We start from the raw sequence: 25,927 nt of genomic DNA on the forward strand, positions 1-25,927 counted from the left end.
ATTTTAATGGTAGGTTTATTTGAACAGTGAGAGACAGAATAACAACAACAAAATCCAGAAAAACGCATGTCAAAAATTTTATAAATTGATTTGCATTTTACTGAGGGAAATAAGTATTTGGCCCCCTCTCAATCAGAAAGATTTCTGGCTCCCAGGTGTCTTTTATACAGGTAACAAGCTAAGATTAGGAGCACACTCTTAAAGGGAGTGCTACTCTCAGTTTGTTACCTGTATAAAAGACACCTGTCCACAGAAGCAATCAATCAATCAGATTCCAAACTCTCCACCATGGCCAAGACAAAAGAGCTCTCCAAGGATGTCAGGGACAAGATTGTAGACCTACACAAGGCTGGAATGGGCTACAAGACCATCGCCAAGCAGCTTGGTGAGAAGGTGACAACAGTTGGTGCGATTATTCGCAAATGGAAGAAACACAAAAGAACTGTCAATCTCCCTCGACCTGGGGCTCCATGCAAGATCTAACCTCGTGGAGTTGCAATGATCATGAGAATGGTGAGGAATGAGCCCAGAACTACACGGGAGGATCTTGTCAATGATCTCAAAGCAGCTGGGACCATAGTCACCAAGAAAACAATTGGTAACACACTACGCTGTGAAGGACTGAAATCCTGCAGCGCCCGCAAGGTCCCCCTGCTCAAGAAAGCACATATACAGGCCCGTCTGAAGTTTGCCAATGAACATCTGAATGATTCAGAGGAGAACTGGTTGAAAGTGTTGTGGTCAGATGAGACCAAAATTGAGCTCTTTGTCATCAACTCAACTCGCCGTGTTTGGAGGAGGAGGAATGCTGCCTATGACCCCAAGAACACCATCCCCACCGTCAAACATTGAGGTGGAAACATTATGCTTTGGGGGTGTTTTTCTGCTAAGGGGACAGGACAGCTTCACCGCATCAAAGGGATGATGGACGGGGCCATGTACCGTCAAATCTTGGGTGAGAACCTCCTTCCCTCAGCCAGGGCATTGAAAATGGGTCATGGATGGGTATTCCAGCATGACAATGACCCAAAACAGACGGCCAAGGCAACAAAGGAGTGGCTCAAGAAGAAGGACATTAAGGTCCTGGAGTGGCCTAGCCAGTCTCCAGACTGTTGACCTTCGAAACCGTAATGACTTGGAGAAGATCTGCAAAGAGGAGTGGGACAAAATCCCTCCTGAGATGTGTGCAAACCTGGTGGCCAACTACAAGAAACATCTGACCTCTGTGATTGCCAACAAGGGTTTTGCCACCAAGTACTAAGTCATGTTTTGCAGAGGGGTCAAATTCTTATTTCCCTCATTAAAATGCAAATCAATGTATAACATTTTTGACATGCGTTTTTCTGGATTTTTTTGTTGTTGTTCTGTCTCTCACTGTTCAAATAAACCTACCATTACAATTCTAGACTAATCATGTCTTTGTCAGTGGGCAAACGTACAAAATCAGCAGGGCATCAAATACTTTTTTCCCTCACTGTATCTACCAAGATATTTATAATCGTTCAATTTGTGTTCCGTTAAGTGACCATGAAATTACTAGCCTAAAGTGTAAGTTATGGGACCTAGAAAAATAGCATGTATTTTGTTTGGTTTTCCATTAAGTACTAACTTAAGATCTAAAAGTGACTTCTGTAGCGCTTGGAAATCAGACTGCAAATGTGAAAAGGCTTGGTTTACTGATGGTGCAACAGAGTACAATGCTGTATCATCAGCAGTATTTCTAATGTTATTTATATACAGCGTAAACAATAGTGGTCCCAGAATCGAACTCTGGGGTACCCCTTTATTCACTTCAAGGAATTCAGATTTGACCCCCTCTGTCACAATAGCCTGAGTTCTATTACTGAGATGGTCTGAAACCACATACAGTGCCCAGGCCTATTGAGGACAACTTACTCAATAATATAGAATGATCAACTGTGTCAAAAGCCTTTGACAAGTCCACAAACAAGGCAGCGCAATTTATTTTGGCATCTAAGCATTGACAATATAATTTAAAACTGTGGTTGCAGTAATAGTACTGTGCCCTGGTCTAAACCCTGATTCAGAATACAATTCTCAGATAAAAAGAAACAAGGATATACATTTACCAAATATTCAAGAATCTTAGCTAGACCAGAGAGCCTAGAAATTGGATGATAGTTATCAAGAACACTAGTGTCCCCACTCTTATGGAGCAGCCTTTCATACTTTTGGAATATTTCCCGATATCAATGTTACATTTAAAATGTGGGTTATTGAGCAAGCGCTGAGGGGCGCTGCGCACTTAAGCAATGGAAAGAGAGTAAGTGGTAATGTCAAAAAGAGCCGGAAGAGGTGACATTAATTGGAGAGAGGGTGGCAGCGAGAGAGGCAGAGAGAGGGAGAGAAAGAAAACAATTATGAGATGGACAAAACAGTATGCCAGTGGAAGGGAGGACAGTAGCAGGTGACCCAACTGTGGTTTGTGACTACTATGATTTCCTATTGTAGCCAATTCATTTGCAATAATTCCGTCACAGATTTTTCTGTAATTCCATTACCGATTTCTGGTAACAGAATTACAAGTTTTAATCACTTAATGATTAATAAACTTGATATCAGTAACAACACTATAACTAATTGGTAGGTCTACCTTGTTACTTCTGTGAACTTTCATTATCCCCCCCATGAAAATATCTTAAAGATATGTGGGGTTTTGATAATGGAATTTCAAAGCACAAGGCAATGTTTCTTAAACTTACAGAAGGTATCCAAAACTAAATCTAAGTGTTGATATTATTTGACAGGAGTCTTTACTTCAACATTATTGTTTTTTGATGTATTTCTAATACAGTTTAAAACTTTTTCTGGTAGATGTTGTCTTCGACCCCTTTTCCATCTGTTTGACCAGAAATCAAAGCCTTTGCTTATTCCAAATTTTTTGGATGGAAAATTGTAGAAAAATGTATATACAGTTGAAGTCGGAAGTTTACATACACTTAGGTTGGAGTCATTTAAAACTCATTTTTCAACCACTCCACAAGTTTCTTGTTAACAAACTATAGTTTTGGCAAGTCGGTTAGGACATCTACTTTGTGCATGACACAAGTAATTTTTCCAACAATTGTTTACAGACAGATTATTTCACTTATAATTCACTGAATCACAATTCCAGTGGGTCAGAAGTTTACATACACTAAGTTGACTGTGCCTTTAAACAGCTTGGAAAATTCCAGAAAATGTGATGGCTTTAGAAGCTTCTGATAGGCTAATTGACATGATTGAGTCAATTGGAGGTGTACCTGTGGATGTATTTCAAGGCCTACCTTCAAACTCAGTGCCTCTTTGCTTGACATCGTGGGAAAATCAAAATAAATCAGCCAAGACCTCAGAATTTTTTTTTTGGACCTCCACAAGTGTTCATCCTTGGGAGCAATTTCCAAACGCCTGAAGGTACCACGTTCATCTGTACAAACAATAGTACGCAAGTATAAACACCATGGGACCACGCAGCCGTCATACCGCTCAGGAAGGAGAAGCGTTCTGTCTCCTAGAGATTAACGTACTTTGGTGCGAAAAGTGCAAATCAATCCCAGAACAACAGCAAAGGACCTTGTGAAGATGCTGGAGGAAACAGGTACAAAAGTATCTATATCCACAGTAAAACGAGTCCTATATCGACATAACCTGAAAGGCCGCTCAGCAAGGAAGAAGCCACTGCTCCAAAACCGCCATAAAAAAGCCAGACTAAGGATTGCAACTGCACATGGGGACAAAGATCGTACTTTTTGGAGAAATGTCCTCTGGTCTGATGAAACAAAAATTTTACTGTTTGGAGGAAAAACTGCCATAATGTTTGGAGGAAAAAGGGGGTCGCTTGCAAGCCGAAGAACAACATCCCAACCGTGAAGCACGAGGGTGGCAGCATCATGCTGTGGGGGTGCTTTGCTGCAGGAGGGACTGGTGCACTTCACAAAATAGGTGGCATCATGAGGAAGGAAAATTATGTGGATATATTGAAGCAACATCTCAAGACATCCGTCAGAAAGTTAATGCTTGGTCGCAAATGCGTCTTCCAAATGGACAATGACCCAAGCATACTTCCAAAGTTGTGGCAAAATGGCTTAAGGACAACAAAGTCAAGGTATTGGAGTGGCCAACGCAAAGCCCATGTGCGAGCAAGGAGGCCTACAAACCTGACTCCGTTACACCAGCACTGTCAGGAGGAATGGGCCAAAATTCACCCAACTTATTGTGGGAAGCTTGTGGAAGGCTACCCGAAACATTTGACCCAAGTTAAACAATTTAAAGGCAACGCTACCAAATACTAATTGAGTGTATGTAAACTTCTGACCCACTGGGAATGTGATGAAAGAAATAGAAGCTGAAATAAATCATTCTCTCTACTATTATTCTGACATTTCACATTCTTAAAATAAAGTGGTGATCCTAACTGACCTAAGACAGGGACTTTTTACTAGGATTAAATGTCAGGAATTGTGAAAAACTGAGTTTAAATGTATTTGGCTAAGGTGTATGTAAACTTCCGACTTCAACTGTATGCCTTAATTTCACAAAAATATATAATCTTAGCTTTCATTTGACACCCAATTTGACATGCTCCTATGAACTTTACATGTTGGTGCTCATGGGTCCTTTTACATGGAAATGCACAGATGGTAGCTACATTTGTTGATGATGTAAGCATCCTTGAAATATCATGAAAGGAAATAAGGTGCAGAGCATTCGATTTTCCTGCTGGGGGACAAGGAGACGCACAGCTCTGCTAAAACCATTGACAGCTGTGTGCCGTTTTCAAGGGATTGTTAAATAAATGTTAACTCTTTGGTTGTAATATTATCACCTCTTGAAGAGCATAGTCGGAACTACAAATTTCAGATTATTCCATGCAAAACAATTGCACACATTTAGCTCTCATCAGAGTTATACAGCAAGCAACTTCATGTTTTTCATGATCAGTAAACATCAATTGATCATGTAATTTCAGATACTTAAGGGTAGCCTCACGATATCGTTCAATATTGGCCATCATTCATTGGATATTTGAGTGATATAAAATAACTTTACAAGTATGAGTGGTTTAGGTTAATTTCCCGTCCTTTGTGGGATCTGCCTGTCAAGTAGCAGAAGAGCGCATTTCATGATGTACTGTTAGCTGATAATGTTTACTTTGCAAGATACCGGTAAAAACGTTGTACAGTTGGCTAAACATATAGCGGTAAGTAGACCTAATGTACTTTTTCCTTCAACCAATGTAGGCCTACCTAGCGATGTTACCTAACATTCCCTTTTCAACATTGTTTTTAAGTGTTTAATCACGATTGCTGCAGACGGACATGATAGGCTGCATTGATTGATGGACCAGGTCAAATTGGCTAGCTAGCTAACAACAGATCATGTCAATATGGCTAATTAACAAGCACATTTTCAGGGGATAAACTATATCCAAGTATTGTTTGATTTGCTTGCCAACTATAGTGGTTATGACCGTAGTCTGACTGACAACTTGACAAGGACTTGCCGATGTCAAGCTCTTTCCAAAAGCCTCATCTCTGATGAAGCAAGCTAAATGACGTATGTTGTTTGCTTAGCTAGCTACATGCCAAATGGATAGACTACCCTCACATATCTGAAATTGCATGATCAATTGATGTTTACTGATCATTAAAAGCATGCAGTTACTTGCTGTATAACTAATGGAGCTAATAAGGAATAATCCGAAATGTGTAGGTCTGACTATGCTCTTCAAGAGGTGATGATATTACAAACAAATAGTTAACATTTATTAAACGGCATGTTAGTCAATGGTTTAGTGGAACTGGGGGTATCCCTGACCCCCAGCAGCCAAATCGAACGCTCTGCACTGTATTGTGACGTTTTATTGATAACGACCTATGAAATCTATGCTGTTTTAAATTTGGTTCCAATCCTAATCACTGCGATAGGCCTACATTTTAACTGGTGTAATTAAAACATATAGGCGTAGTCAAACATTATGCCTTAGCTAGCTACTTCATTCATACTCAGACAGCTACACTCCTGTCATTCCATCCCATTGTTTATTAGCTAATGTTTTATTTGATTTCTCTGTCCCCATGTTTTCTCCTTTAAATTTCTCTTTCTTGCTTTTGTTTTTATTTGTCACTTTTGTTTTTGTTCTGGTGGGTGTTGTGTTGCTCTGCCCCCCCCCCCCCCCCCCCGCTCGCCTGCGTTTTGGTGGGCCAGACGCTCTGGTGCAGAAGAGTGACTGTGTTCTAGCGGAGGGGAAGCCCGAGTCCTGTGGTAAGCTGCTCCTGGTTGGTGTCGCTAAGCTAGCTAGCTGCCTGCCTGTCTGCAACTGCTAGTGCTGTTTCTCTCTCTCTCACTCTGACCCCCTCTGCTCCTCCTGACCCCCAACCCTTCCCCAGACCCCTCCCCCAGCCCGGGGCTTGAATCTCGCCTCTCTCGCCTGGCCCAGCCTCTGTCTTTTGTTTTGCTCCCCCCCAACCATCCCCCACCCTCCCATCCGTGTCAGCTACACCCCCGACCAAATGTCCCACCCACTTGACTCAGAACACTGCCCCCCTATATGGGTGTATACACACACTGCATTGGCTGCAATGCCTTTGTCACAACAATAATAAAGGAAGGGCCAGCTAGTAGGTTTTGATGTAAAAGCACTCAGGTTTGAGGAGGTCATGTTGTTTTATGGAGCGAAGTCTATGTATATCAGGACAAAGATGGCATGATAATATACCAGCAGAGATGCACACAGTTAGTCCGTCATGGACAAACAGTATGAGTGTGAGCTTCTAGACTGGAGAGACTACCAGAGTTGGGTCATGTTTAATTATCTACCAGATTAGATTAGGTTTTACCGATGTCTCTCGCTCCTTGGATGAAATTCAATCTCCTCTGTGCAGAATCTATCGAAACGACCTCGATAACAAATGGAGATAAAAAATACATAAATGGTAAACAGCACTGAATAGAGTAGGAATGTGTTCATTGACCATCAGTAGAAGCCCTCACAATAATGCCTAGTTGAGCCTATACCTTCCACTTCAATCGAACGTCCGCTCCCATCTGCACAGGGTTCTGGAGATTTGGGAGTCCATGCGGATGGGAGCAGACTTCGATATTGCATCATTTTGTTTGAGCGGACCTCACGGGTGGCGCAAAAGTGGAAGGTGTAGGCCTAACTTAGACTTAAGTCTCTCATGAAATCATGTCATGGCAGTGAATCAGCAGTTTGTATGGGGTGTGTCTGAATGTCATGGGCATGGCTCTCCCCTACAAGACCCAGACAGCAATCAACAGTTTAACAGTCTACCTGTTGGAGAAGCTCAAGGAATACACAGTACTAGTTTTCCACCCACTGACCCTGTCCATCCCAGTCAATTACTAAGTTATTGCTCTCCAAACACCTGTCTGCCCTTGTCTCCCAGTACAAAGGTCTTGGTGTGTGTGTGTGCGTCAAGCGTGCGTGCACAAATGTTTGTGTGCCTGCGTGTGCGTGCCCTTCTGTTTCAATGATTTTGTGTGGTTTTGATTGCAGTGCCTTGACATCACAACACACTCATACACTGTTCCACTAACTCTCCAATCGCTAACAGATGTGTGTAGATTAGCCTACACATTTCAATAACTCTTGCACTTATTTGACCATAACCTTCACAGTGACCAATGAGTGCAGTAGTAGTCTTAATTTGAATCCTTCATCCTCGGTTCACAGTGTTGTTCTTTAGACCTGCTACCTCTCCTTCACAGGACACCACTGGGTGTCTGGGTTCACCTACAAACTGGCCTCCATTGAACTGAATCTGAGGCCCTGTTTGTGACATCATTGTTCTCTCTCTGTCCTGCAAAGGGCTTGTCCAGCGATGTGTGATCATTCAGAAAGATGAGAATGGCTTTGGGCTGACGGTGAGCGGAGACAATCCTGTGTTTGTGCAGCTCGTCAAGGAAGGTAAGGTCGACCCACCCCCACAATGGAAATAGCTGTTGTCTTTGCCTTCACTACTTTTCATCCTCTATAGTTATTTTTTATATATAAAGGGCCAAACTTTAGCATCAGACCATCAGCCAAATACTGGTAAAAAGTCAGGAATTAACCAGGAAGTTAGTTTGAGGCTCTGGTGTACTACCATATCACCTGTGTGAGAGATGGGAATTCTAGCAGGCCCTGAATCCAAGGCAGATCTTGTCATGTACCTTATAGAGGCTAATGTGTGTTGTCACCAGGTCAGCCGTTAGAGCTGATGCATAGTGAGCTGCACACATTAGGGACTAGTCTGAATGTAGAGCAGTGTCAAGAGAAAAGGGAAGAGCTCAGGTCTTGTTTGTACTCTTATGGATGTGCTTGGTCATGTTTCTCCCAGTTGAAGTTATGAAGGCTATTGTCTTTGCTGTGGATACAAGTGGTGTAGACTACTTCTCATTATCCCATAAACAGCCCAAAGGTGCTAACACACAGTAATGCATTTATATACTTACTTTATTGATACAAGCTTACGCTATATCACTCCTTTCAGTCAAATTTCTGTCAAATGTTATGACTTGTTTCCCACACTTTCAATGTTACATTTAAGATGGATATAAAAGACCTGTATACTCGTTGCGACGGGGTGATATTACAGTACACATATAAAGCAGTAGCGTGACATGGTAGGAATTTCTGCCTGGTTGCCAAAGCTCCATACTGACGTGTATAAAGCCACACTGGTGTTTATATTGTAACAGCACGGGCACTCATTTCTGGTGCCACCTATGTCTCAGTTGTCTCCTGACCCTATAATTTTCCTCTGAATCCTATCCCATAATGAACCCTCTCTCTGGCTCCTAAAGCCCAATGTCTGGCGAGGAGTGGCCTAATGGGCCCCTTCAGCAGCACAACCACTGTTATGGTTAGGGGCCCAGAGTTTCTCCTGATCAGGTCTGGCAAAACTCATGGCCCGAGTTATGGTGAAAAATATGTTACGATATAGGATGTACTTCAACATTACTTTTGTAGTGCAAGCTGTGGTATTGTAATGGGATATATTGGACGTTGTTCATCTTATACACTGTTCTTTTTCCCTCCTAAAGGGATGTTCTGTGTTTTCATGACTCTCGTCCCCTCTGATTCCTAGATGGCGCTGCAGAGCGTGCGGGTGTACAGACAGGTGACAGGATCATCAAGGTACACTCATCTATACAGTTGTGGCCAAATATAAAGGGCACCCTTGCACTTTGCTTAAATAACTTCAAATTGAAAAAAATCAATGTTCCCTGTAAGCTGCCTACATGCGAGCGCACAGTAGCCCGAGACTGTGTGCAACTCCCTGGGACTGCAGCGCAGAGGGCAGAAGAAATATCAGCCCACGGAGAGAAGCGAGAGATTGAACTTCACTCAACTTTCTAGAGTTTTCCCTGTTAACACTATCAACGTTTCCCTTTACTGTGGCAATTGTGATCGAATCAACGCAGTATTAGTCACTTTCAATGCAACATACTGAAACAAAACGAACTGTGCAAGAGATTTTGTTGTAGGCAGAACGCATCGGTGTATTGCGCATGACTCAGCCCGTACTCTACATAGACCTCTACACAGACAGGTGCGCCAATCAGAGCTGCAGTAGGCCTATATGCAATTAGACCATTGCCATATACTGTATGGATCTGTGCCATTTACTTTGAGCTGGACTGTGTTTACAGCCGTGGTCGTGAGTAGATGCCCTTGTTTTGAGATCAAAGCTGTATATATACCACTTTCATAGTAGTTGCAGGGTCCTGTTCATTTGGCACGAAACAGAAAATGTTTTGAAACGGAAAAATGAAAATTGGTGCTCTTATTGGATAAGTTTCATGCCTACTGATCACCACCCAGGTGCCTTGTTGCCCCATCTCCTAATATGCTCCAGTCACAACTTGTTTTGTGAACCAAGGCTTCTAGCCAAAACACCAGCTCCACAATGCCACCTGCTGGTTGGATTAGAACAAACCCAAAAACCTAAACACTGCGTCAGTCAGCGGGGGTGTGTGCGAAGAGGGGTGGATGAATGAATTACTGAATTGACATTAGGCTGAACAGGAAATGAACTCATTTGATTTCCAGGCAGCGTTGAATGAATTCTCACATTATGACTGTTTTTCTTTCTTTCAGGTGAACGGGACCCTAGTAACACATTCAAACCACGTGGAAGTAGTACAGCTCATAAAATGTAAGCATTGTAGAATTACTAGTTTTATTGCTCATTATTGACACCGGAAAGTCATAGCCTGGTTCCTGTTTGTGCTGTATTTCCAACTCACTTGGTTGTTGTTCTGCCAAAGACCATAGAAGTTAGCAATACAGCACAAACAGATCTGGGACCAGGCTAGGAAAGTCATGCAATGATAGTGAGAATTATGCCTATTATTCAGAATACACCTTTTCTTTTAACCATACCTCCGTATCTATCTTATCTTCTTCAGCGGGCTCCTATGTGGCCCTCACAGTGTTGGGGCGACCCCCTGGGTTGCCCCAGATCCCCCTGTTGGAGGGCGAGGCTAAGCTGGGGTTCCTAGGGGCCCAGACAGGGTCGCCCACTGTCACCTCTCCAAACTCCCCAGGACAGCCAACGGGGGAGCGCCCATACAGCCCCCATGACCGCATCACCTCTCCTCTACCGATATGGGTATGACCGCCTCTTACCATCTTCTGAGCTGCATTCCTCCTTTGTGCTCCATCTTTCCACGTCATCCCTCTTTGCCTGTCTGTCTTCCGTGTTTGTTTACATTGTTTACGTTTATTTGTTCCTTAAAACTCTGTTGTCCTCCCCTGCTTCATTACTCAATGTTTCATTTCTTCCGCTGTGTGTTTGGTTCCATGTCCTGATCAAGCCCTGTGTGTCTCATTCCCATTGTGCAGGAAGAGAACAACAGCGTACACAACCAAAAGGTAGACATCCTGCAGAAGATGCTGTCCAAGGAGCAACACGATTTGCAGGTTAGCATTCTATCTGGTGCAAGAGAAACCATCTCTGCTAGTATTTGGGCATATGCAAAATTCAGGGCCCTTTATTCATGAAGCGTCTCAGAGTACGAGTGCTGATTTAGTTTAGCCTTTTAGATCATTATAAATAATAATTAATGGACACCTGATCCTAGATCAGCACTCCTACTCGAGACGGTTTATAAATACAGGTCCTGCTCTATGAAGTGTTTTTCAGAGCACTCACTCTGGACATATGAGGTTAAATACTGAGCGACAGTCATGAAAAGCAAAGTTTTGTAGTTAGTTGAGGTGACATTTTGAAGCATGTGAAGTCATGGTCTTTGTCCCAGAATTGTATTCTGATAGGTTTTGAGACGTTCAGAACAACACTGGAGTGTGTGGCTTGTGTTGATAAGAACAAGGCTTTTCCTGTGGTTTTGGACTAGAGCACGCTATAGCAGGCAGCCACTCAGAGAAAACCAGTCAACCCCACCACCTCCCCTCCAATCATTTGCCCTAGTGCTTCACAGAGCCACATTACCCACTCCACAAAGCACACTCTACTGCACTGCTGCTGCTACGTGTGTAAACACGACAGGGCCAGCACAGTATACCCACAGCAAGTGTGTTGAAAAAAATATAAAACACTTTTGAAAATGAGTGCAAGTCTATACCGTTCAAAGTAAAAAAAATTAAATAATTATCGACTTGGCTACTTTGGATTCCAATGACTGTCTGACTGAGTGTCTCTGCTGCCCTCCATCTCTCCCTCCCTCCCTACAGGCAATGAAGGAGGAGTACAGCAGGAATCCGACGCCCAAACTACTGAAGGACATCCAGGAAGCCAAGAAGCACATTCCACAGCTGCAGGGGCAGCTCAGTAATGCCGCTGGGGGAGCACAGGTAACTCGCATCACTCCCCCCTCCCTGAATGAAAAAAACATACTGTATCTGACATTTTAAGTTTTCATATTGTAATATGTAGTATTAATAACTAGTATTTAGTGTGAGAATCTGTGGCTTTCTGTGAGAATCTGTGTTTTTCTGTGAGTGCCATGATCAGGCCAATGAGTTTTTCCTGACTATGTAACCTTACCAGGAAAAACTCTGGGCCAGAGTTTTAATCTGGGCCTAACCATGATATGTCTTTCACGAATGTAGCTGATCTGTGCATGTTCTGCTCAATTTATGTAGACTGTATGTGTTGAAAACATGACAATATACACTACATGACCAAAAGTATGTGGACACCTGCTTGTCGAACATCTCATTCCAAAATCATGGGCATTGATATGGAGTTGGTCCCCACTTTGCTGCTATAACAGCCTCCACTCTTCTGGGAAGGCTTTCCATTAGACTTTGGAACATTGCTGCGGGGACTTGCTTCCATTCAGCCACGAGCATTAGTGAGGTCGGGCGCTAATATTGGGTGATTAGGCCTGGCTCGCAGTCTGCGTTCCAATTCATCCCAAAGGTGTTTGATGGGGTTGAGGTCAGGGCTCTGTGCAGGTCAGTCAAGTTCTTTCACATCGATCTCGACAAACCATTTCTGTATGGACCTCTCTTTGTGCATGGGATCATTGTCATGCTGAAACAGGAAAGGGCCTTCCCCAAACTGTTGCCACAAAGTTGGATGCACAGAATCGTCTACAATGTCATTGTATGCTGTAGCGTTAAGATTTCCCTTCACTGGAACTAAGGGTCTTAGCCCGAACCATGAAAAACAGCCCCAGACCATTAGTCGTCCTCCACCAAACTTTACAGTTGGCGTTATGCATTGGGGCAGGTAGCGTTCTCCTGGCATCCACCAAACCCAGGAGGACAGGCGATTTTTAAGCGCTACATTCTGTGAGCTTGTGTGGCCTACCACTTCGCAGCTGAGCCGTTGTTGCTCCTAGACGTTTCCACTTCACAATAACAGCACTTCCAGTTGACCGGGGCAGCTCTAGCAGGGCAGACATTTGACCAACTGACTTGTTGTAAAGGTGGCATCCTATGACAGTGCCACGTTGAAAGTCACTGAGCTCTTAAGGCCATTCTACTGTCAATGTTTGTCTATGGAGATTGCATGGCTGGATACACCTGTCAGCAAAGGTTGTGGCTGAAATAGCCGAATCCACAAATTTGAAGGGGTGTCCACATACTTTTGTATATATAGTGTAGATGTATGCTCAATGCTTACAGTCAGACAAAATACTTTTGGTTTACTCTTTTGGTTATGGGGAATATTTATATTTACGGTGCGTGACTGACTTTGTGATATAATTGTAAGGATGCCCTGCATTTGGGCGATGGAGATGACGGTAGCATGGTGGACATGGACCACACACCTTCCTCCAGGGGGGACAGTAGCAACGACCTCTCATGGAGCAGCAGTACCATGTCCCCTGTAAGTGTTACTTTCAACTTCTGCTGGTGTGTGTGGGCATAGCTGTGGAGTGAATGCATTAGTAGGGATCATGAATTAGTCAACTGTGAACTTAATCTCACGGAGGAGTACACCACAACCCACTTCTCTGTCCCAAACCTGGGTTGTGTTCATCAGGGCATGCAACGGTAAACGAAAATGAGTGTTTGTTATTGGACAGGTCCAGGTAATCACTCCCTGTTTCAGTCCAGTTTCTTCCATTTGGTGCCTAATGAACAAGACCCAGGTTTCGCTAGATGTATGTTTGATAGCTTACCCAATGTTCTCCATTTGCAGGTTCCCCGTGGTTTTGCACCTGCCTCCCCAGAGAGCCTGTGCCAAAGAGTCTTGTTGTCCTACCACAGCCCAAAGAGCACGCCCCGAGACAGCTTCAACTCCTGCCACTCCCCCGACCTAGAAGACACTCCAGACCTGGTAAGACCCAGACCTGGCTCATGTTCATTAGGGCATGCAACTGAAAACATTTCAAAACTTTTGTAACGTAAAACAAAGATGAGCATTTCTTATAGGACAAGTCCAGGTAGTCCCTCCCTGTTTCATTCCAATTTCTTCCATTTGTTGTCTAATGAACATGACCCATGCCCTGCAGATGTGGAGCCACCTTCATTAAACACCTCTTTGATGGTAGATGAGGTTATTAGCTACTTCAGTGAAAGGAGCAGTCAATGCTCAATGAGTGAGATATCTAAGTGCTGTGTGTTCCTCCTCTCCCCCCCTCCTCCAGGACTCTCTGTCCCCCTCCACTGTTAGCAGCCCCTCCTCACGCATCGTCTCCCAGATCATAGGAGCTGAGGACGACTACTTTGACTCTGATCAGGAACAGGTAGGCCCTAAATACATCCAAAATAAGGGAAAAAATATAACTTATTTGCATTTTAAGGCCCCAATTATGGCCTTTTTACCCAAACGTTTGTTTTTTAACATTCTTTACAAACACTGTGGAGCATGCCAGCGTGCTGGAGTTTCTTTTTTTCTCCCTGTAAAAGGGTGACAGACTGACAAGCCTCACTGAGAGGATTTTCGAACAAGGTCAAGCTAGCTCGTAACACGTACACACACACACTCTGACACACACACTTTGTGTATTTCAGGTCAATGGCCAGTGCAGCAGTTTCCAGAGCATGGAGCTGCTCAAGTCCAGACCTGCCCACCTGGCAGCGTTCCTGCATCACGTCGTCTCCCAGTTTGACCCTGCACCGCTGGTTAGAGTCCATACACGTGCGCACACACACACCCTCACCTGACCATGTTTGTGTTGTGACCAGTTACAGACAACAATAGAAGTTTATTTTAAAAAATACAGGGATGTCAGTGCAGTGCTGATACAAAGACAGATGGTGTACAACGTGTTTGTGTTATCTCTCATTGATTATGAGAAACGTTTCTCTTCAGCTCTGCTACCTCTACGCTGACCTGTGCAAGCAGACCAACTCCAAAGAAACCAGACGGGTGTTCATGGACTTCCACAACTTCTTCATCGACCGGGGAGCTGTGAGTAGAGTGGAGTTGAACTAGCCTACTGTGCTGATCTAAGATCAGGTACCCCCTATCAATATAATTATATTCATTATGATCAAAAAGGCTAAACTGATCCTAGATCAGCACTCCTACGCTGAGATTATTTGTGAATACGGGCCTTGTAGTCTCAAGCGGCTTTCATCCACGGTCACTACAGGATCACAGCTAGCTTTTATCCAAACTGCAGGCCCAAGCCAGCACAGACTTGCACAGTGCACTGTTGTTATTACACAAACCCCACAGAGCTGTTGTAGAAGTCATGGTCTCCCCCACAACACCTACATCCCCTGACAGTGTTGATATGATATGCAACACTAATGTGACTATACAGCAGTGTGTTTGTGTGATAAGGTTATTGGTTTATTCTGTCAGGAGTCCCCTCTCCCTGCAGTAATACATTTATCCTAATCTGGAACCGTCATTTCTCTGATCCACTGTTCTGTTGACGCCCAATACAATATATCATGCTGCCTACGACCAATAAGACTACTACCCAGAGATTTTCTTGTCTAGTTTGTTTTCTCATACACTACTAACACACACAGGGCATACAATTAGGAATTGTTCTGCACGTGTCAGGCGTTTTACTCTTTGTGTTAAATGTCAAGTATTTTTTACTCTGGTGTTTCGGTTAGCCACATATAAAGTCTGGCTTTGTTAACGCCCGTCTAAATGTGTCTTATTTTCATACAGCATTTAAAAGTAGCTGTTCCCGAGTCCATATCCTCTGACCTTGGTGAGTATTTGTGGCTTTGCTTTCATTTCCATTAGTTTCCCTGGCTGACAAATCCATGCCAAGTCATTTCTGGGTATACTGAGGAATGACTATTGTTATCTAATGGAATGCCAAATATAGCCGAATCAAGATTCCTTACTTCAACCGTGTACTATCAGCATTATCACAATGTGCCTCTAAGTTTGTGGTATATTGTTTAACCTATCTACCTAATACTACTATCCCACATCAGGTGTTAAGAAATCAAACAAAGTGATTATATGAGCAATGCACATTTGAATTCTCACCTTGATAAGCTGAATTTGGTGCCACCCCACATCCTTACTGTGTTGTGTGGTGGCTGTGCAGACCGGAGGAGGACGGAGCTGATCCCTGAGGAGCTGAACAGACAGTACATCCAGATGGTGCAGGACACCCTGCTCCCTGACATCCAGAGGAACCTGGAGGACTTTAGGTCAGTCACCTTGCTCGTGCTCTTCCAAGATGTCTGCCTTTCCCATTGGTACCTACAGTGCCTTGCAAAAGTATTCATCCCCCTTGGCGTTTTTCCTAGTTTGTTGCATTATAACCTGTAATTTAAATTGATTTTTATTTGGATTTCATGTAATGGACATACACAAAATAGTCCAAATTGGTGAAGTGAAATGAAAAAAAGAACTTGTTTCAAAAAAATCTAAAGAATAAATTAAGGAAAAGTGGTGCGTGCATATGTATTCACCCCCTTTGCTGTGAAGCCCCTATATAAGATCTGGTGCAACCAATTACCTTCAGAAGTCACATAATTAGTTCAATAAAGTCCACCTGTGTGCAATCTAAGTGTCACATGATCTGTCACGTGATCTCCGTATATATACACCTGTTCTGAAAGGCCCCAGAGTCTGCAACACCACTAAGCAAGGGGCACCACCAAGCAAGTGGCACCATAAAGACCAAGGAGCTCTCCAAACAGGTCAGGGACAAAGTTGTGGCGAAGTAGAGATCAGGGTTGGGTTATTAAAAAAATATAAGAAACTTTGAACATCCCACAGAGCACCATTAAATCCATTATTAAAAAATTGAAAGAATATGGCACCACAACAAACCTGCCAAGAGAGTGCCGCCCACCAAAACATATTTTTTGTCTTATTTCTTGTTTGTTTCGCAAAAACAAATGTTTTGCATCTTCAAAGTGGTAGGCATGTTGTGTAAATCAAATGATACAAACCCCCAAAAGATCCATTTTAATTCCAGGTTAAGTTCCAACAGAATGGGAAAAATGCCAAGGGGGGTGAATACTTTCGCATGCCACTGTATGTGTTAGTCATATGTTAAGATAGATGCAAGTGTGTCTTACTTGTAGAAAGAGGAGCTGTTTGTCTTTATAAACACTCTTATACTGGTCTTATACGATGCTGGGCTTGTAAATGTACACTATACGCCTGTTTATAAGTTGGCATAAGCCTGCTGTAAGTTATAATCATGTTATAAGTATGCTATAAGTTGATGTAAGCATGATATTAGTTGTTATAAGTATGCTTGAAGTTATTATAAACATACTGTAAGTGGTATCTGACACTGGTTTGTGGGGTGTGCAGGCAGAAGCGCAGTATGGGCCTAACCCTGGCAGAAGGGGAACTGGCCCGGCTGGATACGGAGCGTGTCAGAGACCGGGTAGCACTGGAGAGAGAACGCTCTTGTGCTGAAAACATCATCACCAAGATAGAGGACGTCCTGTTAGTAGCAACACTCACAGCTTTGTTTCTTGATGTAGAAGTTCTTTAACAGTAGTTTCGCTTAATTGGAAATCTACTACTTCTAATTGTTTGAACTTCTTTTTGTGCTCTGACATGTTAATTTAAAAACAAAAAAACATTTTCTGTGTAATAGAATTAGTTCTAATGGAATTTCTTGCCATATTTTAGGTTGACAACTCAATCCACAGAGGAGGAGAAATGGTGAGGGAATTCTCTTTTTGTTTATCCATAGGAAAGAACCGATATGGGCCCTGCACATTTCACACTATCCATTGATTTTAGTCAGTGTGATGTTTGGGGATTGTCAATACAAGATGTTATGGTCACAGGTTCAGACTAGAGACCATGATCGTGTTCAGTAGGGCACAATGTAGCAAAACGTTTTGCAGCCCCCCTCCCCCCCAAAAAAAGCATTGTTATTGGACAAATTCAGGTAGAACCTCCCTGTCCCACTGAACACAACCCATATATACTTGTGGCTGTGAACACACAACATACCCCCCCCTCCCCCACAGAACACTCCATCCTTTAAAGCTTGAGTTGGGAGCACAGGCTGTAGAGCTTTTGGAAGGATATGGTGAAGTGCACTGCACTCCTTGAGGGGTTTGAGACACTTTGGGGCCTTACAGACTCATGGCCTTTCTAACCACTATCTGTGTCATTCTACTCAATGTCACACTGGAGACCAACAACCTAGTTTCAGTTCACTGCCCTGAAAGAGGACAAGAACATCATATTAGATGATTTTGAGGTTGAGCAGTTGACATTACAACAGAAGTCGCGTTGTGTATGTAGAGTATCTCTTTGCCAGAAGGCAATCTAGCTACATGAGCTCATGGCCAACCTCTTTAATAAAAAATGACATTTCTCTAGTTCGTCTAGATTCATAAGGGAATATTTCCGACATTGTATAACAACCTTATTTCAAATGCCATATGGTCCCTGCATATCACAGATGATTAATGAATGGACACGACATCTTGCCGCCGTCGTCACTTGTTTTCGCAGCATATGGTCAAAGCCACACTAAAGACACTTCAACATGTAGTTCACTTCAAATGAATCCCAATCTGTTCCACTTATATAAAACTGAGAATATGGCAATTGAATTTTGGTCTCTAAATCCTGAATCCTCATTGGTCTGTTGTTGCAGCACTACAATGCAGTATGTCATCCTCACGTACATGAAGCACCTTGGCGTGAAAGTCAAAGAGCCACGCGGCCTAGAGTCCAAATGGGTCCGCATCAACTTCCTCCCCAAGATCAAGGTATGAGCCTTACCTTACACTGAACCCTCTGCTAACCTAGCTTGGTTATTAACTCTCACCCCAACTATATCTCTCTTACTGACTGATCATGTGATGTCTGTGATCAACAGAAGAGCGTCAAGACCGAGAAGGAGGGAGGGGAGGAGAAGGTGAAACGAACCAGGTTTCCCAGCATCCTCGGGCCTCCGCGCCGGCCCAGCCGCGTTGACCCAACGTCAGGTGAGCCTGTCTGCGTTATAAAGCACACTGGCTTTCATTTTGTCATTTAAGATAAACCAACAGTGACCAACACTACTATACTACTACTAGGTCTCCCAATTTACTGAACCCCTGGAGAGGCACTTGGTATTGGTAGATTACCCACATATCACCCACATTCAAAACAAATCATCTTGTTACTATGGAGAAATGGAGGACTGACAGGAAAGTAAACTTATCCAATAGTATTGACTCCTGCTACCTCTCTTTGTGTCTGTCTGTGTGCTTCCTGCCTGTCTCTCTGACTGATTGTCTGCCTGTCTGTGTGAGCAGTCGGCAAGGCCATGGACCTCAACAAGCCGCGGCCCCAGAAGCAGCTGTCCCAGCCCTGCCTGGGGGCCCTGGAGCACCTGGAGGCGGGTCGCCTGAGGGCCAGTCAGTCCAGCGAGGGCTCTGAGCTCTCACATTCCTCCTCGACCAACGCCACCTCACCACCCAACAGCACCCCCAACAGCCACACCTCTGACGGAGGCATCAGAGAGACTGTGTTTGGTGCGACCCTGAACTACCACATACTGTACTAGACTCTAGCTAGTACATACCTACTATACTCTCTAGCTAACACACTTCCCACATACTCAATTCTAAACCAAGTACCCTAGTCTCTAGACTGCATACTAAATCCAATTACGCTCCCCTCTTTAACTAAATTCCTGAATCCCGACATCATCTCTGTCACTTTGTATTTGGTTTTATGTCCTAATTGTTAGCTGTCGATGTTGCCTATTATTTTGGGGTCATTGTAGCTGTAGCAGTGCTGGACGATATGTACGCATTTTTTGTGATAACGATAAATCAGCGATAAACTCTGATAAAAACACATTTGGGGGGAGGTGCTAGATATGGGAGATATGGACAAAAAGTAATATCACAATAAATGTAACTATTTTGCTCGATAATAACAAATACAATGATGTTTTATTTTATTATGGACAGTTACTTTACATTAGTGGATGTTTTTTTTTTTACCAGTGCCAAATAAGACAAATGAGATGGTAACATATGATTAAAAAAGTAAGCTATTTGATCTAACATATCCAGAAAATGCATGATTTATATTTTGATGTGCAACCTGTCAAAATAGGATCCAGAATTATCAGATTTAGTTTTGGCTCTTCAGAGAATTTGCTGACATCTTTGTGCATATTGGCCTATAAGCTACAGTATGTTATTCACCACCTGAGGAAGTGGGAATCAGTAAATGTCCGACAAAAACACAGCAAATGGCGCACTCGGCTCCACTCCGCGGCGCATCAAAACCATAATGCTCTACAGCCTACTCCGGTTGTAAAGTGGTGCCATGAACTCAATATTAAGAGGCGAGAAATACAGAATATATTCACAGAAAGTTATGACTCTCCTCTCTGTAACTAGAACAACAGTAGTTGCTTTGAAAACGGTATTTTCCCTGCAATAGCATTTTGAGCAACGGTCTCTCAGAATGCATCTCTCCCTAGGTGTGCACAGTGGGGAGAAGGAGTGAGTCATCAGCCAACAGCGAAACTGGGACAGACAGATACTTTCATATTAGGAATCAACATAATGCATAGGCTATTACTGTCCACCAAATAATGGTTTTAGAATAATCTACAGGAACGTTGTTTAGCAAAATCACAGAAAATGACCGACATAAGCAAAAAGGCTTTGGTAAGAGGAAGGCAATTTTAAGTTTATCATCCCCTCTAAGCTGGATTAATGGTCTTCCCATCTGGCCTGATAGTTGTACAGTTTAACTGATCTCTCTCTTTCTCTCTCTGTCTCTGTCTCTCTTCTCCTCAGTTGGGACCCCTAACTCTGCCTTCCCCAAACTGAGTGAGGGTCTCGGAGACCTGGACAGTCTACAGTACACTCCAAACACACACTTTGACTACAGCCTGAGCCCCTACAGCCTGGACCAGCTACAGGAGGAGGACAGGGAGAGCGGGTAAGATGGACCCCAAGCAGGGGAAAGCATAGGGCCTATGGGCCCAGTCAAAAGTAGTGTACTAAATAGGGAATAGGGTGGCATTAGACATGTTTTATCTACCCTCTGTATATAATATGCAATTCCATTCCAGTTGATATAACAGTTTTTTCCAGTCAGCCCTTGAAATGTTTTTTTTTTTACCCCTATTGTGGACCGTTGTTTTAGGTTTGACATCGTAGTTGTTTCATGCAGGCAGAGTACATCTTGACGAGTATGTGGAGCTTTGTCATGCAGGCAGAGTAGTTAATAGTTTCCTCTTGTTACAGAATTCTTGAAGGTACACCCAAGGCTATCAGAAGGTGAGTATTGTCTGTTCTATTTTCTTTACTTGGCCTACTACTACTTCTGATAAAGGCAATGGTCAGATAGTTTATTTGAGTTTTTAGTCAGTGTCCTAAACCTCTTCGGACAAAATGTGGACTACCTTTATCAGAAGTGCTGTGGTTAGAAACTGTATGAGTTTTTAGATATTTCCTAACATCTTCTGTTATATTTCGTGACTCCATTTATCTTAGTCAGATAGTGTATTTAAGGTTGTAACCAGTGTTTATCTGCTGCTGCCTATCTCCCAGGTTGGATGGCCTTGGCTCTACAGAGGTGCAGAGTGAAGACGACCAAGGAGGCACGGACTCTGAGCACGACCCCCTCAACTGGCAGCAGCTGGTGGGACGAGAGGTGCTGGCCGGACTCAGGCCCCACGAGATCAAGAGACAGGAAGTCATTAACGGTAACTTCCTGTCCGAACTGTAACCCAGTCACCATAATATAAATAAATAGGGCCCATGTAACCTGACCAGGAAAAACTCTGGACCCTAGTGATTGGCTTTTCATGATTAGGAAAAACCCAGGGCCCTATACATACTGTATGTCTGTGTTAGTCATTCACTCTTTTAGTAAGTAGGCAGATTATTGTTCAAAAGGAATAATCACTGTGTTAACCCCTTACACTCATGGAAATTGGCCTATATGGATAGGGCTAAATTGAAATGTTTCTTACAGAATAAATATGGAAATGCATAACCATGGTAGCAATCAAAAGGGAACAGTTTGGATTTAATGGGGAAATTATTAGACTAAAGGTGAGGACAAAACAGAATCTGACTCAAGACTGAATCCAAACATTACACTGCTGATTTTATGTGAATTTTACATTTACTGTACTTTTCACTGCATTTGTTGATAACGAAGTCTTAAAATAATCTGGATACATTCAGTAACACAAAAATATTATTGGAAAATATGGGGTAGGTTCAACATAAGTCAAAAAAATAACAAGGGTTTGAGTGAGAGGTCTAACTGGTGTCTCCAAGTGTCCACACACCTCTCCAAAGTGTGAACAGGTCCTATGTCGTTTCAACTCAATAAATAGTCTTCAACTATAAGGTGCTATTTTGAGCTCTCCTAGCTGTGCCGTTGAGGTACTAGAGCAAGCAGACTTGTAGTTGTTTTCTTTGGAACACAGCCCTGCATCCCTGCCTTTACACAATTACTGTTGTTTACGCATTCCAAAAACGGTCCATTATAAATCACAATCTGGTCAGGTGGGCATAATCTGAAAGCGTGCTAAGTTACAAAATACGATCTTACAGTGTTAGGCTTTCACAAGGCACTTCAGAGAAGCAGATCGTAATTTTGGTGCGCATAGAATAGTCACGAATGCCGCCAAATTTCTTCACCAAACGACATAGGCTCATTCTGTTCTGAACAACCCAGGGTATGACACCAAGTCATCTTGTAACTGTACGTCAAGCATAGGGATCATTAACGTTGGCACTGTATATTAAATGAGTTTGGGAATATTAAATATGAAGTGCACATTTGGACTAACGGGTGTTTGACTTGCTTGTATAACATCAAAGCGGTATTTATTATAATCCTCCGTCTCATCTTTCAAAATACATAGTCCTCTTTGTCATAATGCATTTACAGCATTTCCCTCGTTCAGACAACAAACAAATTCCAACGTTTACCAATTAGCGGGAGGGATGGGGGCAACTTGTCGCGATCGGTGTTCCAGTTCAAGACCGCTGTCAATAAAAACCAATACTGCGCTGTGAAGCGGAGACCTTGAACTCTGACGTCATGTATAGCATGTTACTGTACAGCCACTGCATTCCAATTTAGGCGCTCATCAGTGTCCAAATCTGCTATTTGAACCCAGGTATGAGTGTAAAGAGTTAAGCGTGCAATAAACAGACATGCAGCTAACAGTGTAACAACTGCGAACTCAAACAAACTTTATTCGTATATTGCTTTTACAAATGCATTGTAGGAACCTGTGCCAAAACCCCCAAAGAACAAGCTGAAATAACCATTCTCAGTATCACTCTTTATCGCTCATTTATGGTTGTCTAATGTAGTCATTTATCAGTATGTGTCTGCAATAATGATGAGAGCTGTCTGTCTGTGTCTACAGAGCTGTTCTACACTGAGAGGGCCCACCTGCGGATGCTCAAAGTGCTGGACAACATCTTCTACCAGAAGCTCACCAGAGAGGCCATACTGCCTCCTGCCGACGTCAAGAACATCTTCACCAACCTGGAGGACATTGTTCAACTGCATGGTACGTGCACGCACAGACATATGCTCACGCACACACACACACACACACACACACACATATATATATATATATACACACACACACACACACACACAGGCATGTACATGCACAACCAATAGCATGTACGCACACATACACACACACTTTTCCACTTTGATATGACATGCATCTCCCCCTTCCCCACACACACACACACAGACAATGACAGAATGACCCTCTTACATTCCCTTTCATTTTGAATTTCAGTTTCGATATCTGAGCAAATGGCAACAATTCGGAAAAGGAATGAGACATCCGTAATCGACCAAATAGGAGATGACTTGCTGTCCTGGGTGAGTACAGCTCTTTTCTTTTTTCTTTTGAAGCCTTTTCCCCAACGGAATATGATTTATGTAATAATTGTGTTGTTGGAGAGAAGTCTTTCTCTCTCTCTCTCACAATCCACAAAAGCTGTGCCATTGCCTGAAATTGCTTTTCACTGCGGAATAAACATCCACTTTTTTGTATGGGATTGCTTATCTTTTTAATTGGCTTTGAACTGGAGGGTAAAGATGGTTGCTGTGTTTTGCGGAATGGAAGTACAATTGTGAAATGATAGTGTGGCACAGATGGACTGGCGGAACTCATCCACTAACCTGGTCCCAGATCTATACGTGCTTTATCAAACCCCTCTGTCTATACATGTATAATAACAATTAATTGGCTTTATATAGCGCTTTTCCAGATGCTCAAAGTGCTTACATAGAAAGGGGAAACTCACGTTATCCACCGCCAATGTGAAGCATCCACTCGGATGATGCACGGCAACCATTTGTGCCAGAATGCTCACCACACATCAGCTATCACGGCGGAGACAACCATGATAACCAAAATATAGCAATGACAGAATCATGGCGACAATGATAGTCAGAGGGAATTGGCTAAAGCATGTACAGGCAGATTTAGAGCCCTCGATCTGGCACACTGTGCCACCACACACGCAACAACCAGGGGGTTGGCTTGGCGACATGCAGTTGCCATGGTGACTGACCCCGATCCGCCTGGCTCGCCTGTGTTTTCCAGTTCAGCGGGGGCGAGGAGGAGAAGATCAAGCAGGCGGTGGGCACGTTCTGCAGCAACCAGCCCTTTGCTCTGGAGCTCATCAAGAGCAGGCAGAAGAAGGACTCGCGCTTCACCTCCTTCATGCAGGTAAGTGGAGGAATGGAGGAGAGAGGAGGAGGCGGTATGGACGGGGGGGGCAGCCCAGGGACTGGAATACACATGGGGCTATTGGGCACTGCCTGTTACTCGAGGTTTAGGTCAACTTCTGCAGACTGTACAGTACAATGTATATGACCGGCTATGGGATGTTTGAGGGAAGCATGTGTAGTTCAGTTCAGCATGTGTAGTTTGAAAATGATTTGTTTATTTTAAGTGAAGTTCAAATTCATTTTAAGTAAATGACACATTAAAAACGTTGTAGAAGTTGTAGAAAGTAACCATTCAAGATGTAGCTCTGTCAAGGCTAAAGTCACTGGTTGGCGAAGTATATACATGAGCGAAAAGGATGCATCGTCTCTGTTTTGTTGCCCTTTTCATCATTCCTGTGGCCTTCTTTCCTAACTTCACTGTGCGTTTGCAGGAGGCTGAGAGTAACCGACTGTGTCGAAGACTGCAACTGAAGGACATCATTCCTGTGGAGATGCAGAGGCTCACCAAGTACCCTCTCCTACTGGAGAACATTGCCAAGTACACAGGTGGGCCACACACACACTCCTATACCACTTTCACTCTACTAAGCCAAGCTGTACTGGGCTGGCTACACACCCACCATAGTAAATGAGCTAGCACAGTACGGTTCGGTTCCGTTTGGCATGATAATGTAGAAAGGGTATTAGACTCTGTGACAATGAGTAGTGATGGCACTGGGCTCAAAGCAGACCATCACAGTGATGCAGGGCAGTGCGCTTACAGCAGCGTTAATGATAGCAGTGTCCTTCCAATGTGGTCCCCCAGTGACCGCCCTCGCTCTCTGTGTGTGTGTGTGCGCAGCTCATCACTGTGTATGCAATGGTAATTGATACGTGCACATCATGTATAAACTAGGGCCTTTTCAGTGAACCGGGCGAGCTGGCATCGCGCCAACAATAGCGAATTACAGCTGTGCTCTCGGTTAAACAGAGATTATTATTTTGGCATTTTCCGAAGTCGGTAATGCACATTTTGGGAGATTTTCTCGCATTATTTGGGTCCCATAAGGTTTAGTTCTCCGGAAATAAAATGCACTAAAAATGAAGTATAACCAGCCATTAAGGAATGTTAATGCCCTCTACTTGGTCTTAATTTCCGAGTATGATCAGCTGCTAATGGATGCAGGAAAATATTAATTTGTTGGGCAGTACCCCACAGAGGCAGTTTTTTTTCTTCTGTTTTTCTCCACATAATCTTCATCCCCCTTTCTCTCTCTCTCTCTCTCTCTCTCTCTCTCTCTCTCTCTCTCTCTCCTCGTAATTTCATTTCAGATGACACCGTGGAGAAAGAAAAGGTAAAGAAGGCGGGC

At 43.3% G+C, this 25,927-nt stretch overlaps 1 protein-coding gene across 1 annotated transcript in view; it reads left to right on the forward strand.

The window, feature by feature from the left end:
• LOC311106067 (rho guanine nucleotide exchange factor 12-like) overlaps window positions 1-25,927 on the forward strand; it is a 72,182-nt gene that overhangs the window by 40,257 nt on the left and 5,998 nt on the right. Inside the window, exons 4-29 of the mRNA XM_084148362.1 lie at window positions 6,208-6,264; window positions 7,832-7,930; window positions 9,093-9,142; window positions 10,106-10,163; window positions 10,417-10,619; window positions 10,853-10,930; window positions 11,702-11,821; window positions 13,191-13,307; window positions 13,623-13,760; window positions 14,071-14,169; window positions 14,438-14,548; window positions 14,739-14,837; window positions 15,558-15,600; window positions 15,949-16,054; window positions 17,175-17,312; window positions 17,502-17,534; window positions 18,487-18,601; window positions 18,712-18,820; window positions 19,133-19,351; window positions 20,639-20,783; window positions 21,092-21,124; window positions 21,398-21,552; window positions 23,242-23,388; window positions 23,635-23,720; window positions 24,451-24,576; window positions 25,010-25,174. Of these exons, the coding sequence (XP_084004488.1) occupies window positions 6,208-6,264; window positions 7,832-7,930; window positions 9,093-9,142; window positions 10,106-10,163; window positions 10,417-10,619; window positions 10,853-10,930; window positions 11,702-11,821; window positions 13,191-13,307; window positions 13,623-13,760; window positions 14,071-14,169; window positions 14,438-14,548; window positions 14,739-14,837; window positions 15,558-15,600; window positions 15,949-16,054; window positions 17,175-17,312; window positions 17,502-17,534; window positions 18,487-18,601; window positions 18,712-18,820; window positions 19,133-19,351; window positions 20,639-20,783; window positions 21,092-21,124; window positions 21,398-21,552; window positions 23,242-23,388; window positions 23,635-23,720; window positions 24,451-24,576; window positions 25,010-25,174 (2,849 nt within the window). The remainder of the gene's footprint in view (window positions 1-6,207; window positions 6,265-7,831; window positions 7,931-9,092; window positions 9,143-10,105; window positions 10,164-10,416; window positions 10,620-10,852; window positions 10,931-11,701; window positions 11,822-13,190; window positions 13,308-13,622; window positions 13,761-14,070; window positions 14,170-14,437; window positions 14,549-14,738; window positions 14,838-15,557; window positions 15,601-15,948; window positions 16,055-17,174; window positions 17,313-17,501; window positions 17,535-18,486; window positions 18,602-18,711; window positions 18,821-19,132; window positions 19,352-20,638; window positions 20,784-21,091; window positions 21,125-21,397; window positions 21,553-23,241; window positions 23,389-23,634; window positions 23,721-24,450; window positions 24,577-25,009; window positions 25,175-25,927) is intronic.

This window comes from Coregonus lavaretus, assembly GCF_964263955.1.
Source record: "Coregonus lavaretus genome assembly, chromosome: 30".
NCBI classification, from domain to species: domain Eukaryota; kingdom Metazoa; phylum Chordata; class Actinopteri; order Salmoniformes; family Salmonidae; genus Coregonus; species Coregonus lavaretus.